The sequence below is a fragment of the Rhinopithecus roxellana genome, chromosome 14 (genome assembly GCF_007565055.1).
Source record: "Rhinopithecus roxellana isolate Shanxi Qingling chromosome 14, ASM756505v1, whole genome shotgun sequence".
Taxonomy (NCBI): Eukaryota; Metazoa; Chordata; class Mammalia; order Primates; family Cercopithecidae; genus Rhinopithecus; species Rhinopithecus roxellana.
The window spans coordinates 51,124,794-51,143,797 of record NC_044562.1 but is presented as its reverse complement, the minus strand read 5'-3'; the positions used below and the strand labels follow the sequence as shown (position 1 = coordinate 51,143,797).

General features: G+C 37.9%; 1 protein-coding gene across 1 annotated transcript in view; it reads left to right on the top strand.

Moving 5' to 3' along the window:
* Nucleotides 1-19,004, top strand: part of NUP35 (nucleoporin 35) — a 37,238-nt gene that overhangs the window by 6,926 nt on the left and 11,308 nt on the right. The window contains exon 4 of the mRNA XM_010357175.1: nucleotides 2,988-3,045. Within this exon, the coding sequence (XP_010355477.1) occupies nucleotides 2,988-3,045 (58 nt within the window). The remainder of the gene's footprint in view (nucleotides 1-2,987; nucleotides 3,046-19,004) is intronic.

Below are 19,004 nucleotides of genomic sequence, written 5' to 3'. Positions count from 1 at the left end.
TAAATTTTAAGTGTGAGCCACTGTGCCTGGCCAACTTTTAAGTGGAAAATTTAGTAGCTTCATAGACACAAGTGTTGTTTCCTATTATTATTGTGCTTAGTAGGACAATCATAAACAAAGTTTATCAGTTGATAAGTTCTTTGTATAAAGATATGTCTGCTGTTTGCTTTAGATATATGTTTTATGCCTTTCCCTAAATCGTATTTAGTGAAGTTAAGAGTTCAAGAATATTAGAAAGCATTTTTCAGTAGATTCATGCTATTTATAGGCTTGATATATCTGGCATACTAGGCTTACTTGTCAAGTAAAGCAAAATTCATTCACTGTGGTAAACAGATTACTGTTTTTTTCCAGCACTTCTAGACCTGCCTTCCTGTCCAACAGGAGCCACTAGCTAAGTGTGGCTATTTTTTTTTTTTTTTTTTTTTGAGATGGAGTCTGGCTCTGTCGCCCACACTGGAGTGCTGTGGCCGGATCTCGGCTCACTGCAAGCTCTGCCTCCCGGGTTCACGCCATTCTCCTGCCTCAGCCTCCCGAGTAGCTGGGACTACAGGCGCCCGCCACCACGCCCAGCTAGTTTTTTTTGTATTTTTTAGTAAAGATGGGGTTTCACCGGGTTAGCCAGGATGGTCTCGATCTCCTGACCTCGTGATCCGCCCGTCTCGGCCTCCCAAAGTGCTGGGATTACAGGCTTGAGCCACCGCACCCGGCCAAGTGTGGCTATTGATACTAGAGATATAACTAGTCTCAACTGAGATATACTGTTTTTTTTTTTTTTTTTTTTTTTTTTTTTTGAGACGGAGTCTCGCTCTGTCGCCCGGGCTGGAGTGCAGTGGCCGGATCTCAGCTCACTGCAAGCTCCGCCTCCCGGGTTTACGCCATTCTCCTGCCTCAGCCTCCCGAGTAGCTGGGACTACAGGCGCCCGCCACCTCACCCGGCTAGTTTTTTTTTTTTGTATTTTTTAGTAGAGACGGGGTTTCACCATGTTAGCCAGGATGGTCTCGATCTTCTGACCTCGTGATCCGCCCGTCTCGGCCTCCCAAAGCGCTGGGATTACAGGCTTGAGCCACCGCGCCCGGCCGAGATATACTTTAAGTATAAAATACACACGAGAGTTTGAAGACTTAGAAAGAATGTAAAGTATCTTATTTTTTTATGTTGATTACATATGGAAATGAGAATGTTTTGGATGTGTTCGGCTAAATAAACTATTACTAAATTTCACCTGTTTGTACTTTTTAAATGTACCTACTGGAAATGGTAAAATTACCTGTATGGCATTTACTGTTCCTAATGGACAGATAATCTGGTCTGCGATGGTTTTCTAAAGGTTGGTAAGTAAAGCTTATGTTTAGTTTGGTATGAAGGCTGGATGTGTTGGTGCACGCCTGTAATCCCAGCACTTTGGGAGGCTGAGGTGGGCGGATTGCTTGATTTTTATGTATTTTTATCATTTTTATTATTATTTTTTGAGACAGGGTCTTGCTCTATCACCCAGACTAGAGTGCAGTGGCATGCTCATGCCCCACTGTAGCCTTGACCTCCTGGGCTCGAGTGATCCTTTCACCTCTGCTCCTTAGTAGCAGGGACTACACACGTGCACCACCATGCCTGGCTAATTTTTGTACTTTCGTAGAGATGGGATTTGTCCTGTTGCCCAGGCTGATCTTGAACTCCTGAGCTCAAGTAATCCACCTTCCTTGGCCTCCCAAAGTGCTGGGATTACAAGTGTGAGCCACTGTGCTGGGCTTTGGGCAGATCGCTTGAGCCCATGAGTTTGAGATCAGCCTGGGCTACATGGCGAAACTCTGTGTCTACTAAAAATACAAAAAAAAAAAAAAAAAAAAAAGGGCTGGGTGTGGTGGTGTGTATCTGTAGTCCCAGCTACTCAGAACGTTGAGGCGGGATGATTACTTGAGCCTGGGAAGCTCAGGCTATAATGGGCTGTGACTGTGTTACTGCACTCAACCTGCGTGACAGAATGAGACCCTGTCTCAAAAATAAATAAAATAATAAAAATTTAAAAATTGTTTGTTACAAGAACCACTGGCTTCTAAATTTGTGCAAGTTTTCATTACTTCTCTGATGATATAGGCAAAGGCTTGCAGATATTGCTGTATTCAAAATGCTTGAAAGACTCACGGGTCATAATTTATAGAGAATGTTTTTGATTTGAAAGTTGGTAACAGTATCATTGCAAGATTAGAGCCCAAATTAGTTATGCCCCCTGGAATTTGCTCAACCTTTTTCTAATCATGAAAGAATTGGCATTAATAATTGAAGAATACATTTTATATCTCTCCCAACATCCTCTCAGCATTTACTTCTGGTTGCTAGATGAAGATATTTGAGATTTCCTTAGTTTAATTAGAATCTGTTATTAAAAATCTTTATTGAGTTCTAGGTAGAGTCTGTTCTCATTGATTGATTGAATATCATCTTTGTTTTAGAAGGATTTTTAACTGTTTTAGTCCTTAATTTAAAGGGACTAAAATGGGTAATTTACCAGTTTTGGAACGTTCTACTGGTAGTGGTAGGGATATGCTGTCTATTATTGTGTAGACTGATTTGAATCTATAGTATTTCATGGTTTCTAAGTATCTGTTGAAAATCATATTCTGTCACCCTCCTGATTGTATGAACTTGATCATTTTAAAAATTACCATTATCTCTGTTATTTCAAATATTGTACATTAGAAACTAAAAACAAATAGTTACCATGTCACCTTTTATAGAAGATAACTTTTTTTTTTTTTTTTTTAACATGACTTTTCTTATTTTAACAAATACTGAGGGGTCTAGTATATTTTAGGCTAATACTGTTTAACTTACGGATAAAAAGAGTACCTTTGTACTTTGAGCTAATTAGAAGAGGCATCTCCAGCACCTGATAAAAATTCAGTTTTCTGTTGAATGAAGGCTTTTAATGCTTACTGTATTTGTGTTTTGCATTTTTACCATAACACTTTCTTCTGTTTTTGCGTAGCCAAACATTTCAGTAATGCAGAGTCCTCTTGTTGGAGGTACATCTACTCCTGGAACAGGTAAGTGATTTTTTCTTTCTTTCTTTCTTTTTTTTTTTTTTAAAGACAGGGTCTGGCTCTGCTACTCATGCTAGAGTGCAGTGGTGTAATCATGGAGTAAACAACTCTAACACCAAAGACTTCTCTCTTCGTCGAATAAAGATAATATGTTTGTTGGTAATTGCCAACATTTTTTGTTTTATATTTCAAACCTGGAGATTTTCTGAAATCTCTATAACTTCTTTCAGGAAGGAAATACTTTGTGTATTGATTCTTTTCTAAATCAAATCACCCCAAAGGCATGATGGGGTGAATATTCAGAATGTCTTTTTAAGAAATTGTATACTTAATAGATGTTTGAAGTGTCTCCTTAGTTATTAAAATTTGTCAATAAAAAAGCCATTGCAATTGGGATGAAAAGGAATAGTTAAGACACTGAATAATAAAGGTGTTTTGAGAGATGTAAATGCATAGTTATAAATCTAAATGCTGTTGAATAGAAGCAACCACTGATTGTATGCCTAGTTTTTTTTAAGATTAATGGCTTTTTAATCATCATTATCCTTAGCACAGTTCTTCATATGTAGTCATATGTGTATAATCCCATCAAATGTTTATTCAGCAAATATTTGAGCACCTAACTGTACTCTGGGAAATAGTAGACAAAATAGATACTCCCTGCCTTTATGGAACTTACATTTATTTGCAGAATTTACATTTATAAACAAGTAAATTATAAAGTTTGTTAGAAGGTATTGCATTTTGTGGAGGAAAAAAGTTAAGCAGCAAAGTGGGGAAAGGTGGGGACTTAGAGTTTTAAATAGGGTAATGTATTAGTTTTCTATTGCTGCCATAACAAACTACCACAAACATAAAAGTGGCTTAAACAATACAAATTCATTATCTTTCATTTCTGGAGGTCAGAAGTTTGAAATGGGTCTTGGTGGGCTAAAATCTAGACATTGGTAGTGCTGTGTTCATTTATGGAGGTTCTAGACAATAATCTGTGTTTTTTTTTTTTTTTTTTTTTTTGAGATGGAGTTTTGCTCTGTCACCCAGGTTAGAGTGCAGTGGCATGATCTCGGCTCACTGCAACCTCTGCCTCCTGGGTTCAAGCGATTCTCCTGCCTCAGCTTCCCGAGTAGCTGAGATTACAGGCACCCACCACTGTTCCCGCTAATTTTGTGTGTGTGTGTGTGTGTGTGTGTGTGTGTGTGTGTGTATTTTTAGTAGAGACGGGATTTCACCATATTGGCTAGGCTGGTCTCGAACTCCTGACCTTGTGATCCACCTGCCTCGGCCTCCCAAAGTGCTGGGATTACAGGCCTGAACCACTGCATCTGGCCAGCAATAATCTATTTTCTTGCCTTTTCCATTTCTGGAGGCTGCTTACCTTTCTTGCTTGTGGTTCCCTTCCTCCCTCTTCACAATCAGCAACTTTGTAACTCTCTGATCTTTCTTCTGTAGTCACGTCGCCCTCTCTTAAAGACCCCTGTGAATACATTGGGCCCTTCTAGGTAATCTAGGATAACCTTTGTATTTTAAGGTCAGTTGATTAGCAGCCTTAATTTCACCTGCAACCTTAATTCCCTTTGCCGTGTCATGTAACATTCACAGGTTCCAGGGATTCGACCATGGACATCATTTGGGGACCTACCCAGATTATTCCACCTACCACTGATAGTTAGGGGACAAACTTTACTCAAAAGTCTGTAAGTGAGGGAAGTAGGGAATAGTATTCTAGATGGAGGTAACAGCAAACACAAAGGTCCTGAGGTGGGAGTGTGTCTGGGGTGTTCAAGGAAGAATAAGGGGACAGTGTGACTGAAATGGAGTAAGTGAGGGGGAGAATAGTAGAAAATGAGGTCAGAGAGGAGAGGTAATGGGGGCAGATGTATTACAGGGCCTTGTAGGTTATTGTCACAATTGGTCTTTACCCAGAAAAGGTGGAAGACAATAAGGATGAAACTGTTGCTGGATACAACTAGTTTGGGAGTAAAAATTAGCCTAGAAGCAAGGAGACAAGTTAAGAGGCTACTTGTAGCAATCTAGGTGAGAGATGATAGTGATGGAAAAAGAAGGCAGGCAAGAAGGAAAAGAATACAGTAACAGAAAGATGGAACATTAGAAACAATAGCAAGACAGTAGATTTTAAACTAAGAAATCAGGCATGTGCCTGTAGTTCCAGCTACTCAGAAGATTGAGGCAGGAGGATTGCTTGAACCCAGGAATTCGAGGTTGCAGTGAGCTGATTTTGTCACTGCACTCCAGCCTGGGTGACAGAGCAAGACCCTATCTCTAAAAAAAAGTAAATAAAATTATATATAAAAAAAGCAAAACTAACCAAATTAACAATTATGTAAAATGTATTAAACACTCTGGTTAAGGCAGATGATGTCAGAATAGATAACAAAAGGAACACCCAATACAAATTGGATCCTTTGAATCCTGCGAGTCTGAATTTCTTCAGGCAGTCTGTGAGCACTCATTGGCCGTGTCTTTAAAGTCTACATTTCTAGTAACAGGTTGTTCAAGGACACTTAGTCATTTTCTATCACGATGCTCAGAATTCTTCCAGCCTCTACCGACTGCCTGATTTCTAAAGCCATTTCCACATTTTTAGCTGTGTGTTAACAGCAGCACCTGACTTGTCCCAACAATCTGTACTAGTTTGCTGTAGTTGCCATAAGAAATTACTACACACTTAGTGGTTTAAAACAACACATGTATTATCTTCTAGTTTCTAGAGATCAGATATCTGGGCCGTTGCTTAGAGCTCAGGTGTCAACAGGGCTGTGTTTCTCTCTGGAGGCCGTGGGTGTGAATCTGTTTCCAGGCTCCTTCAGGTTGTTGGCAGAATTTAGTTCCATGCGGTTATAGGAATGAATGAGGTTCCTCTCCTTGCTGACTGTTACCTTAAGGTTCTTAACTTCTAGAGTCTGCCCTCACTCCTTGCTTGGCTCATGGCTCTCCATCTTCCATCTTCAGATATCAAACATCTAGAATGTCACTCTAATCTTTTCAGCTACATAACTGAGGTTGAATATCTAGGAAAATTCGTTCTGAACAGCCTTAAGCTGATCAAACTCTAACAAATAGGTGGATGATGATGCTTTGTTACACACAGAAATAGTGACTATTCAGTTATTTGAATCATGCCAGGTACCACTGGCTCACGTCTGTAATCCTGAGGCAGGCGGATCACTTGAGTCCAGAAGTTTTGAGACCAGCCTGGGCAACATAGTGAGATGCCTGTCTGTACAAAAAAATTAAAAAATAAGCCTGGCATGGTGGCACACACCTGTAGTCCCAGCTACCTCGGAGGCTGGGGTTAAGAAGAGCACTTGAGCCTGGGAAGTCGAGGCTGTAGTGAGCAGTGATCACACCACTGCATTCCAACCTGGGTGACAAGAGTGAGACCTTGTTTCAAATAAATAAAATAATGGAGTCCGTAAGTGATTCCAGGGACGTTGAAAATCCAAAAACAGGGCTGGGTGTGGCATGATGGCACATGCCTATAATTCCAGTACTGTGGGAGGTCAAGGTGGGAAGACTGTTTGAGCCTGGGAGTTTGAGGCTGCAGGCAGCTATGATTGCACCACTGTACTCCAGCCTGGGTGACAGCGAGACCTCAAAAAAAAAAAAAAAAAAAAAACACAAAAACACATAATGTTAAGTAATGTTTTACATTTTAGCAGCTCTCTTAGTTGACTGAAAATCATACATTTTAATTTTCTTAACTGTTGTCAAGTGGAAAAGCACAGGATTAATGTTAATATCTTTTTGTTAACTTATTTTTTTTCTAATATAGTGACTTCTGTGAGGTTTTGTAATTGTGGAAACTATATATGAAAATACAAGAGCTGTGATAGGAAAAATAGCTATCCTGAATTGGCCACTGGGAGCCACTGCTGCTTCTACTTTGAGTTTAAGGAATTTGCATATAGAAAGTCTTAATAGGACATAAGTTAACAAGAATATTTTTGAAAAGATGACAAGGTGTGGAGACCTATCATTCATGGCCAATGATAGGCAAGAAATAGGAAAAGAGAATTGATAAGAAAATTGAGGGGAAAACCTAGTTTTTCATTTAGAGCTTTTTTTCTTTTTTTCTTTTCTTTTTTTTTTTTTTTTTAGCTCCTGTATTTAGTGTTAAGTGAAGGTTTTTGGATGATTAGTAAATCTTAGCCTTCTGAGATTGGCAACTTTTATAAAGAGATGTCATGGGAAATAATGGCATGACTGCCATTTTATGCTTAGGGTTTTTTTGCATCCAATAAGGAGGTTGATGTGTTTTTATTTTTTCTTTTAAACATTCTGTAACTGATGTTAAGATCTTTTTTAGAATATTATTTCTGGTGCAGGCAAACATTGGTCATAAGTCAAAATAGGAAATCTGGATTAAAGAATATAAGAAACTCTTAGTCATAGTATATTACTGCCCCTGGTAAAGAACATTGAATGTGTTGGCTCTGCTTGCTCCATCCTCATCCCTCAATATTTTTCTCTGCTGCTATTGAAGTTTTCTTCTGCTTTTCTTCTTCCTTTATATTTTTTATTAATTTTTTTCTTGAGAAGTCCTTTCACTTATATATTAGCTCTCTTCCAAAATGGTAGGTCACTAGTTAATTAACTAGAATCGTTATTTGTGTTAGCATATTGTTAACAGGTTAAGTGTGATATTAAGTGATAGTAGCATTTTATGGCTGCTTTTGTTGATGCAAGGACCTCAGGGTTTTGATAGTGTTCCTGGAAGTGGGGACCAAAAGTGACTCTTCGTTTTTTGGTTTGGGTTAGGTACTCCTTACATGTGCTCCTTTTAAAGTTCTCTCTGCTTGGCTCTCTTCTGTCTTTATTACTTGATTATGAACTCTTTCAGGACAGAGACCTCCTGTGTCTTCAGTGTTTACCCATCTCAGAGCTGGGTACCAAGGGCCTAATATTAATCCTGTGCTTTTCCACTTGACAACAGTTAAGAAGATTAAAATGTATGCTTTTCAGTCAACTAATAGAGCTGCTAAAATGTAAAACATTACTTAACGTTATGTTTTTGCATTTCTTTATTATTTTTTTTGAGAAAAGATCTCGCTGTCACCCAGGCTGGAGTGCAGTGGTGCGATCATAGGTCCCTGCAGCCTTTAACTCCCAGGCTCAAGCAGTCCTCCCACCTTGACCTCCCATAGTACTGGAATTTTAGGCATGTGCCACCATGCCATACCCAGCCCTTTGTACATGTTTGTTGACTGAATATATTGATGGATTTAAGCTGTAGAGAGTTGAATGGTGGCCTCCATACAATATGTCCACATCCTAATCACTGGAACCTGTGACTGTTAACTTATATATGATTGCATTAAGGATTTTCAGAGGGGAGACTCTGAAGGAGAGTCTAAAGAGTTAGGGAGGGAAGAGGAGGGAATCCTGGATTGCCTGGATGGCTCCTAAACCCAATCACAAGGGTCCTTGTAGGTACGAGGTGGAAAGAAATTTGAAACAGAAGAGGAAGAGAAACATAGAGGGGAGAGAGAAGGTGATGTTCATAAGGGGACAGAGATTAGAGTGTTGTTTCCAAAGCATGCCGTAAGTCACCAGAAGATGGAGGAAGCAAGCAGTGGATCCTTCCTTAGAGTCTCCAGCAGGCATGCCACCTTGCCAACAACATAATTTTGGACTTCAGGCCTCCAGAACTTGTGAGAGAATAAATTTCTGTTTTAATCTATCCAGTTTGTGGTAATTTGTTACAGCGGCCACAGGTAACTAATATATGTAAATATTGTTTCTAGACAATGACGTTCCAACACCAGTACCTACTACCAAATAAGAGGATTGGAGTATTTGCATCCAACTTGGCAAGGCATTTTTCTTTAATAATACTGAATAAACACTATCCTTATTCTAGACTATGTAGCTTCTTATTGCTGCTGAACCATATTATCACAAATTAATGGCTTAAAACAACACGAATGTATTGTGTTATAGTTGGGGAGATCAGAAGTCTGAAGTAGGCCTCAGTAGACTAAAATCAAGATGTTAGCAGGACTGCATTTCTTTCTGGAGGCTCTAGAGGATAATTTTTTTTTCTTTTCCAACTTCTGGAGGCCGCCCACATTCTTTGACTTGTGTCTCCCCCTACCATCTTCAGAGCCAGCAGTGTTTCTACATCATTGTTTTCCTTTCCTCTTCCCCTTTTAAAGACCTTGTTGGTTATATTGGGCCTTTTTGGATAATCTAGGATAATCTTATTTTTGATAGTCACCAAAATTTTATTTACTCTTATGTCAAATTATGCTACCATTGAGTGGTCTCTAGTTACAGTGGTGGCAATATTTATGTTTTAGTCAAAATAATAAATTCAGATAGTTTTAGAAAATTAAATAGAGCTTACTGTAATCCCAGCACTTTGGGAGGCCAAGGCGGGTGGATCGCCTGAGGTCAGGAGTTGAAGATCAGCTTGGCCAACATGGTGAAACCCCATCTCTACTAAAACTACAAAAAATTAACCAGGAATGGTGGTGGGGGCCTGTAATCCCAACCACTCAGGAGGCTGAGGCAGGAGAATCGCTTGAACTGGGGAGGTGGAAGTGGCAGTGAGCCAAGATTGCACCACTGAACTCCAGCCTGGGCAACAAGAGCAAAACTCTATCTCAGAAAAAAAAAGAAAAAAAAAAAAAGAAAGAAAATTAAATAGAACTTAAATACTTATAACAAAATGCAATAATCTTTAACCTTATTTTGAACTAGCCACTCCAGATCTTAGAGCTATTCTTTTTGGAATTTACTTTCATGTTCAAATGAGATGCTAGATTAGTTTACTCTTGCCGTTATAACAAATTACCACAAATGTAGTGACTTAAAACACTTTACATTCATTCTCTTCGAGTTTTGGAAGTCAGAAATCCAAAATGAGTTTCACTGGGCTAAAGTCAAGGTGTTGATAGGATTGCCTCTGGAAATTCTATGAACAATCAGCTTCCTTGTTTTTTTTTAGCATCTAGTTGGATTCTTGTTTATGCCTTTTTCCTCCATCTTCAAAGCATATCATTCCAATCCCTGCTTCCATAATCACATAACCTTCTCCGAAGTAAAATCTTGTACTTCCCTCTTGTAAGGATACTTGTGGTTACACATAGGGCCCACCTGGATAATCTCCCCATCTCAGGATCTGTAATCACATCTGCAAGATCCCTTTTACCACATAGATAGCATTTGCAGATTTCAGGGATTAGGATTTTGTTATCTTGGAGGGTTGTTATTTAGCCAGCCACATATCATCATATTGCTAATTCTTAATTTTCAGCTTTTAATTTTGCTGTATTTCTCTTAAAGTAATTGAAGATACTATATTTTCCCCTCATATTATCTGAATATAGTTATATCTAACTTTATTCCTTTGTCAGTGTTTGTATTGTGACCATGTAAATACTGCTCAGTGCTGAACCAATTAATATGATTATTCTTTCTGTAAAACTCTTGATTCTCCAATAGCTAATAATTGTATTTTTTTCTATGTGCCATTTGTTCCCTTTATTTTAAGCAAACATTCTGTTGCTATGGTATACACCTATTTTAGCACACTCATTTTTCAAGCACATTTTTCTTTGTTTTAAACTGAGAATTTCTCTCTCCTAGTCTCTGTCTTGATTTCTTGTTTTGGCATGGTGTATGACTATCATCCTAGGACTTGCAAGTTTCTAGCGTCAAGTTCTTTTTCCTAGAAAGCATACCTTCCTCTTTATGTCCTGGTTTTGGTGAAGAACATATTTGAGTAGCTTTCTAAAAAAGCTTGCTTAGGAAGTAAAAATCTAAGACCTCATGTCAGAAATGCTTTATTATCAGTCTTCACACTTGATTGATAGTGTAGGCAGTTAGGTTGAAATTTTGGAGGCATCATTCCATTGTCTTCTGCCTTCCAGTGTTCTGTGGAAGCCATTTGTGATGATGATTCCTGAGTATTTCTGTGTGACCTGTTTTCCAAAATTTATGGTATCTCTATGGTTGGTATTCTCAGTTTCACAAATGTGACTAGGTGTAGAGCTTTTTAAATTGTTTTTCTGGGGAATTGATGGATCCTTGGCATCAAGAAGCTTATACTCTTCAGTTCTGGGAAACTTCCCTGTATTATTTGCTTGACAATTGCTTTCTCTCTGCTTTCTGTGTTCCCTTTTTTGGAATTATTTCTGTTTGTGTGTTGCATTACTGCAGAGATTTCTAATTATTTCTTCCCTTTTATGTTATCATTTATATCTGTATGCTACTTTCTGAGAGATTTTCTCAAATTTTGTGTGTGTGTGTGTGGTTTTTTTATTTTTTGGCTTTTGAGATGGAGTTTTATTTGAGATGGAGTTGCCCAGGCTGGAGTGCAGTGGTGCAATCTCTGCTCACTGCAACCTGCCTCCCAGGTTCAAGTGATTCTCCTACCTCAGCCTCCCAAGTAGCTGGGACTACAGATGATGCGCCACCATTCTGGGCGACTTTTTGTATTTTTAGTAGAGACAGGGTTTCACCATGTTGGCCAGGCTGGTCTCAAACTCCTGACCTCAAGTGATCCACCTTCATCAGCCTCCCAAAGTGCTGGGACTACAGGTGTGAGCCACCATGCCCCACTATCTCAATCAGTTTTTTATTTTCTCTGTCATTTTAATTCCAGGAACATTTTTGTTGTTATTCTTTGAATATACTTAGAAATACAGCATTCTGTTCTTTCATAGGTAAAATGTCCTAGCAGTGAGGTTAATAGCAGTCTTGTTTATTCCTGCTCTTACTGTCTCGTCTCTTCTAGTTATTGATATATATATATTTTTACCCCTCTAACATTGCTGGTGAGCAAATATTTATCAAATGAGGCACTAAAAAGCTACTTGGAATAACTGTGTGTATAGGATTCAGTATTGGCAGCAGGGTAGAATTGATGGAGAGAAGCTGTTGTGTATCTTACTGGGCTTCACCTTTAAGTGTTCCCAAAGAAGAATCTTTTAATAGCCTTATTGCCTAAGCTGGTGTTCTAAATATAGGCAGGGGCAAGTTTCCTTTTCAGTGTGCAGATTTTCACTTAATCTCCTTACAGTTGTCTTCTGCTGTCAGACTCATTGAGTTTTGAGCTGTTTAGGTTCCTTTTCTCCAGAGACAAACTCTTTGGTCTTTTGAGGGTGGATTGGGAAAGTGACAGTTATCTGGCTGCCTGGGATAAGGAGAGGCCTGGCCTCTAAGCCCTTATTATATACTTTACACTAGTTTTCCTTAAGTTCAGCCAGGAGTTTTCCACAGTATCATTGTCCCCAAAACCTGATACTTTTTTAGAGTGTCTGTCATTAGGTGTTTGCAAGGGATTACAAGTGAATATAGGGTTCAGTTCACTATGCTTGATTGGACATTGTACCCACTGTTCAATATGCTTTTTGGGTACAATGTGTGTGCCATACTGCAAAGTCTGATTAAATAGTCCTTATAAGATTATCCTTACTTCAGATACTAGCTGTTAAGTTTGGAACGATCACTTTAGACCAACTGTCTATAAAGTTAGAGATTCCCAAGGCTGCTTGTAATGTTTGGCAGTTTACTAGAAAGAACTCACAACCCCACTGAAAGTGCGTACTCATGGTTACAGTTTTATTACAGCAAAAAGAAACAAAGTAGAGCCAGCCAAAGGAAGAGACATAGGGCGAAGTTGGAAAGGGTTCCAAATGTGAAGGGAGATGTGTTATCCTCCCATTGTCAATGTATAGCAGTATACATGGAGTACTACCAACTAGGGAAGCTCACTGAAGCATCTATGTCCACAGTTTTTATTGGAGTTTCATTACGTAGGCATGATTGAATTACCAATCAAATGGTTGAGTTCAATCTCTAGTCTTCCTCCTCTCATTGAGCAGAGACCAAATCCCTTAGTACGTTTTGTGCTACTTCGTTTCATGATAAGAAGTTAACACTGCCAGAAACCTGTTTTTTTCCAAGTTTCATTTGGCTTATATCTGTTTAAAATTTACTAGTCTTTTTATCTCTTTTGTTTTCATTTAGGTTAGTGGTCTATTTTGAAATAATTGAATCTTTCTTTAATTGAAGACATTGTCATAAAGGGTAATAAGGTCTTTTGCCCTCTGCTTTAATCCAGTTTTAGGAAGAATGTTTGAATAGTGATTTACTCAGGGAGACACATTACACTCCAATTTGATGTGGTTTGATAGGCACACTTTATTTTCAGCTTATAAAGCATGGCATGTGGGCACCAGAAGTCTGATTGAAAGGAAGTAAAATCAGTGGAGCAATTAAACATTAACTAGGTGGGGGGCAATTATGCTAAAGTTATGTAAATAGTTTTAGATTATGTATAAGTTATTATGTTTTTCAGAGTAGTTGACAGGGCAAAAATTAGATTGCTTATTCGTTTGAGACTTATTTTTGATTTGTTTTATTTTTAAAGGTTGTAATGGTTGTCATAATTTGAACCTTCATTTAATTTCTTGCTTGATGGTTATTACATGATGTAGCATAACTAAATTTTATCTTAATGGTAATACATGTAGACCATAGAAAATTTGGATTGGCTTCAGATTAAATGCCTTTTACTGTCTTTGGTTTGTTAATGGAATCTTTGTAGTAACTAAAATTAGTTAAGAGTATCTTTTGTATAAATATATGCTTTTGCTTACTTACTAAAGCAATAGTTGGTAACTTAGTTGATAAGCAGATTCTTAAAAATATAATATCTCTTGTCAAAGTAGGATGTTTCATTTTAAATTAGCCTTATTCTAGAAATATATTGGACAGGTTGAGTATCCCTTATCAGGACTCTTTCGGACCAGAAGAGTTTCAGATTTTGGAATATTTGCATTATACTTATCAGTTGAGCATTGAAAATCTGAAATTTCTTTTGAGTGTTATGCTGGTGCACCAAAAGTTACAGGTTTTGGAACGTTTTGGATTTTGTATTTACAGATTTTGGATACTCAGCCTATACCTATTAAATGCCTCTGTGATGATGAGGGAAATAAATTGTTAAATGTATTATAGGATGATGTACTTTAGTATTCCTGCACATCTACCCTGTACATTTGTACAAAAAAAAAAAAAAAATCCCGTATAGTTGAAGATTACCTGAAAGAAAATTTTAAAAAGGTTTAACAAATATTACTTAGTTATTATGTTTATAATGAACCTGTAACACAAGACTTAGGTGTTACTCCAAAAATAAAATGAGACAATAGACAAGAACTTAAAAAAGTTAGCTGTTGTTAGTAATACATAACTTCAATTACAGCACAAATGTTAATTTATAAAGTCAAGTCTAAAAGACTTCTAGGAATGATGTCCATGTCTTGCCTCCAAATGATATCAAAACAAAACTACAGCCTGGACAGGATCAAAAGAGTTGTCAAGTAAAAACTACAATGCAATAATATCATTCTAACTGAAGAGAAAAAAAATATAATCACTTAAGAATTTCAAAAGTCTGCTGGGCGTGGTAGCTCACGCTTGTAATTCCAGCACTTTGGGAGACCAAGGCAGGCAGATCACCTGACGTGAGGAGTTTGAAACCAGCCTGGCCAACCTGGTGAAACCTCGTCTTTACTAAAATACAAAAATTAACTGGCTGTGGTGGCGCACACCTGTAATCCCAGCTACTGCAGAAGCAGAGACAGGAGAAACCCTTGAACCCAGGAGGTGGAGGTTGCAGTGGGCTGTGATTGCACCACTGCACTCCAGCCTGGGCAACAGAGCAAGACTCTGTCTCAAAAAAAAAAGTATTTCAAAAATGTTACCTCATTAGGGTTGCTAAACAATTTGAGTTCCTAGACTCCTTTGAATTCAAAGTTAGAAACTAGAACTAATCTAATTTAACCGATTAATGTAAACTTTCCTTTAGGAAAAATATGTTTCAGATCACCTCACATCTATTAAGCTTATTAAATAATCTATTTTATCCAGAACGCTATTCTATACCTTACTAGACAACAAGACGTTCAAATAGTAGTGCTATTTTGAGTTCTACAGATCTCCAAAGCGCTTTCTGCTGGGGCTGCACTAATTTACACCCCCACCAACAGCATGTAAGGATTCCCTCTGCAGCCTCACCAATGTTCTTACATTCTTATTTTTTGATTTTTTTTTTTTTTTTTTTTTTTTGAGATGGAATCTCACTGTCACCCAGGCTGGAGTGAAGTGGCACGATCTCGGCTCACTGCAACCTCTGCTCCCTGGGTTCGAGTGATTTTCTTGTCTCAGTTTCCCAAGTATCTGGGACTATAGGCACCCGCCACCATGCCCAGCTAGTTTTTGTGTTTTTAGTAGAGATGGGGTTTCGCCATGTTGGCCAGGCTTGAACTCTTGACCTCAGGCGATCCAAATGCCTTGGCCTCCCAAAGTGCTAGGATTACAGGTGTGAGCCACTGCGCTTGGCCTATTTTTTTGACTTTTTAATAGTAACCATTGTGATTGGTGTGAGATGGTATCACATTGTGGTTTTGAATTGCAGTCTCTCTGATTAGTGACATTGAACATTTTTTCATGTTTCTCGGTCACCTACATGTCTTCTTTTGAGAAATGCCTGTTCATGTCCTTTGCCCACTTTTTAATGTGTTTTTTTTTTTCTTGTTAATTTAAGTTCCTTACAGATTCCTTTGTTGGATGCGTACTTTGAACATATTTTCTCCTATTCTGTAGGTTGTCAGTTTATTCTTTTGATAGTTTCTTTTGTGTGCAGAAAGTCATTAGTTTAATGAGGTCCAACTTGTCAATCTTTGTTTTTGTTGTATTTGCTTTTGCGATATTAGTTATAAAGTCTTTGCCTAGGCCAATGTCCAGAAGAGGGTTTTCAAGGTTTTCTTTTAGAAGTTATTTTGAGGTCTTACATTTAAGTCTTTAATTCATCTTGAGTTAATTTTTTTATATGGTGAGAGGCAGGCTGCATATGGCTAGCTAGTTTTCCTTGCACCATCTATTGAATAAGGCATCCTTTATCCATTCTTTATTTTTGCCAACTTTGTTGAAGATCCATTGTTTGTAGGAGTGTGACTTTGTTTCTGGATTCTCCATTCTGTTTCATTGGTCTGTGTGCCTATTTTTGTACCAGTACCATACTGTTTTGGTTACTGTAGCCCCATAGTTTGAAGTCAGGTAATATGATGCTGCTGGCTTTGTTCTTTTTGCTTAGGATTGCTTTGGCTGTTTGGGCTCTTCTTGCTTCCCTGTGAATTTTAGAGTAGTTTTTTATAATTCTGTGAAAAATGATGTTGGTTATTTGATTGAAAATGTGTTGAATTCCTTTGGGCAATATGTTCATTTTAATGATATTGATTCTTCTAATCTATGAGCATGGAATGTTGTTCCATTTGTGTCATCTGTGATTTCTTTCGTCAGTGCTTTGGAGTTCTCCTTGTAGAGATTTTTCACCTCCTGGGTTAGATGTATTCCTAGGTATTTTAATTTTTTTTTTGTATGTGGCTATTGTAAATGGGATTACATTTTTGATTTGGTTCTCAGCTTGAATCTTATTGCCATATGTAAATGCTACTGATTTTTGTGAATACTTTTTAAAGCACTTGCTTATGAGTGAGCATGTGTGATGTTTGTCTGTCTGTGCCTGGGTTGTTTCACTTAAGATACTGACTTCCAGTTCCATCCATGTTGCTGCAAAATTGATTCCTTTCTTTTTAATGGCTGAATAATATTCCATTGTGTATGTATACCACATTTTGTTTATTCACTCACCCATTGATGGACGCTTAGTTGATTCCATATCTTTGCTATTGTGAATAGTGCTGTGATAAACTTACGAGTCCAGCTATCTTTTTGGTATATTATTTCTTTTCCTTTGGTTAGATACCCAGTAAGAGAGATTGTTGGATTGAATGGTAGTTCTATTTTTAGTTCTTTGAGAAATCTCCATACGACTTGCTATAGAGGTTGTACTAGTTTACGTTCTCACCATCAGTGTATGAGTTCTTTTTTCTCTGCATCCTTGCCAGCATCTGTTTGTTTTTTTTGTTTGACAATAGCCATTCTGACTAGGGTAAGATAATAATGTAGTTTTGAATTGCATTTCTCTGATGATTAGTGATGTTGAGCATTTTTTCATATACTCTTAGCCATTTGTATGTCTTTTGAAAAATGTCTATTCGTGTTCTTTGCCCACTTCTTTAGTAAGTTATTTTTGTCAAATATATATATATATATATATATATATATATATATATTTTTTTTTTTTTTTTTTTTTTTTTTTTTTGAGATGGGGTCTTACTCTGTCATTTAGGTTGGAGTGCAGTGGCGCAATTTTGGCTCACTGCAACCTCCACTCCCAGGCTCAAGTGATCCTTCCATCTCAGCCTCTCAAATAGCTGGGACCACAAGCGCACACCACTACGCCCAGCTAATTTTTTGTATTTTTAGTAGAGGTAGGATTTCGCCATGTTGCCCAAGCTGGTCTTGAGCTCCTAAGCTCAAGCAATCCTCCTTCCTTGGCCTCCCAAAGCGCTGGGATTACAGCTGTGAGCCACGGTGCAAAGCCAAGCTTTTTATCACAGTAGCTTTTTCCCCCACCTTCTATAGATAGTCTTTTTGGTTTCTTGAGAACATACTTTGAGAAATCCAGGTGACTGTAAACACTTTGGAATGAGTTAGGATGGTTTTCAGCTCATTTGGGAATTAAGGATAAATGACAAGCGAGGAGATATATACAATAGTTAGAATGTGTTAAGTAGCCTCCAGAAAATCAGTAAAAATGGAGCGTGACTCATGTGCATTGACCTGTAGAACAGTGGTTCTCAAACATCTTAGTTTTATAGTTTTTACCTTGTTTATACTCTTAACAGTTAAAGAGCTTTTGTTTATATAGATTATAGCTATCAATATTTACTGCATTCAAAATTAAAACAGAAAATTTTAAAACTTAAGTATTAACTGATTTAAAAATAATAAAGCTATTTCATATAAACAACCCTTTTTGAAGTGAACAGTAACTATTTTCTAAAGATAAAAAAATTTTGTGGAAAGAGTGACATTGTTTTTGTTTTAAAAATCTTTTTAGTGTCTGGCTTAATAAAATACCTCTGAATTCTCATGAATCTGCTTCTCTGTTCAACCTGAGTCCGTTGAATCACATAATCACATGAAGTTGCCTCTGGAAAACTCCATTGTATACTCATAAGAGACTGAGAAAAAGGCAAATGAAACTTCATGTTTTTGTGAAAATAATTTTGAGTTGGCTGATATCATGAGAGGGTCTTGGGGGAGCCAAGGGTCTGCAGACCACGCTTGTAGTACCGCCATAGGAAATAAACATGTTAACTAGATTACCGCCTCAGAGCTCATGCTTTGGATTCCTATTGCCTGGATTGGAATTCCAACTTCCCTACTGGATGTTATTTAATGTTGTCATTTTCCTAATTTGTTAAATGGACTAATTGGACCGTTTAAATTATAGGATTGTTAGGATTAAATGTAATTACACTCATAAAGTATTATTATTATCACTTAATAAAATGCTACCTTTGTTTTTTTTTTTTTTTTTTTTTTTGAGACAGAGTCTCTCTGTCACCCAGGCTGGAACGCAGTGATGCTATCTCAGCTCACTGCAACCTCCGCCTCCTGGGTTCAAGTGATTCTCCTGCCTCAGCCTCTCGAGGAGCTGGGATTATAGGCATGTGCCACCACACCTGGCTAATTTTTGTATTTTTTAGTAGAGATGGGGTTTTATCATGTTAACCAAGCCAGTCACGAACTCCTGACGTCATGATCTGCTCGCCTTGGCCTCCCAAAGTGTTGGGATGACAGGCGTGAGCTACTGGCCTGGCCCTTAAAATGCTACCTTTTACTATCAAAGTTTTAGTCCCGTTATGTCACTCTTGCTCAGAATTTTCTGTTGGTTTCCTACCTCACTTAGAGCTTTGGCTTTTACAGTGGCTTTATAAGGTTTTTCTTCATGATCTGGCATATTGCTGCCTCTCTGCTTTCATATCCTTGTTCTCATCTCACATCCCCCCCACTCA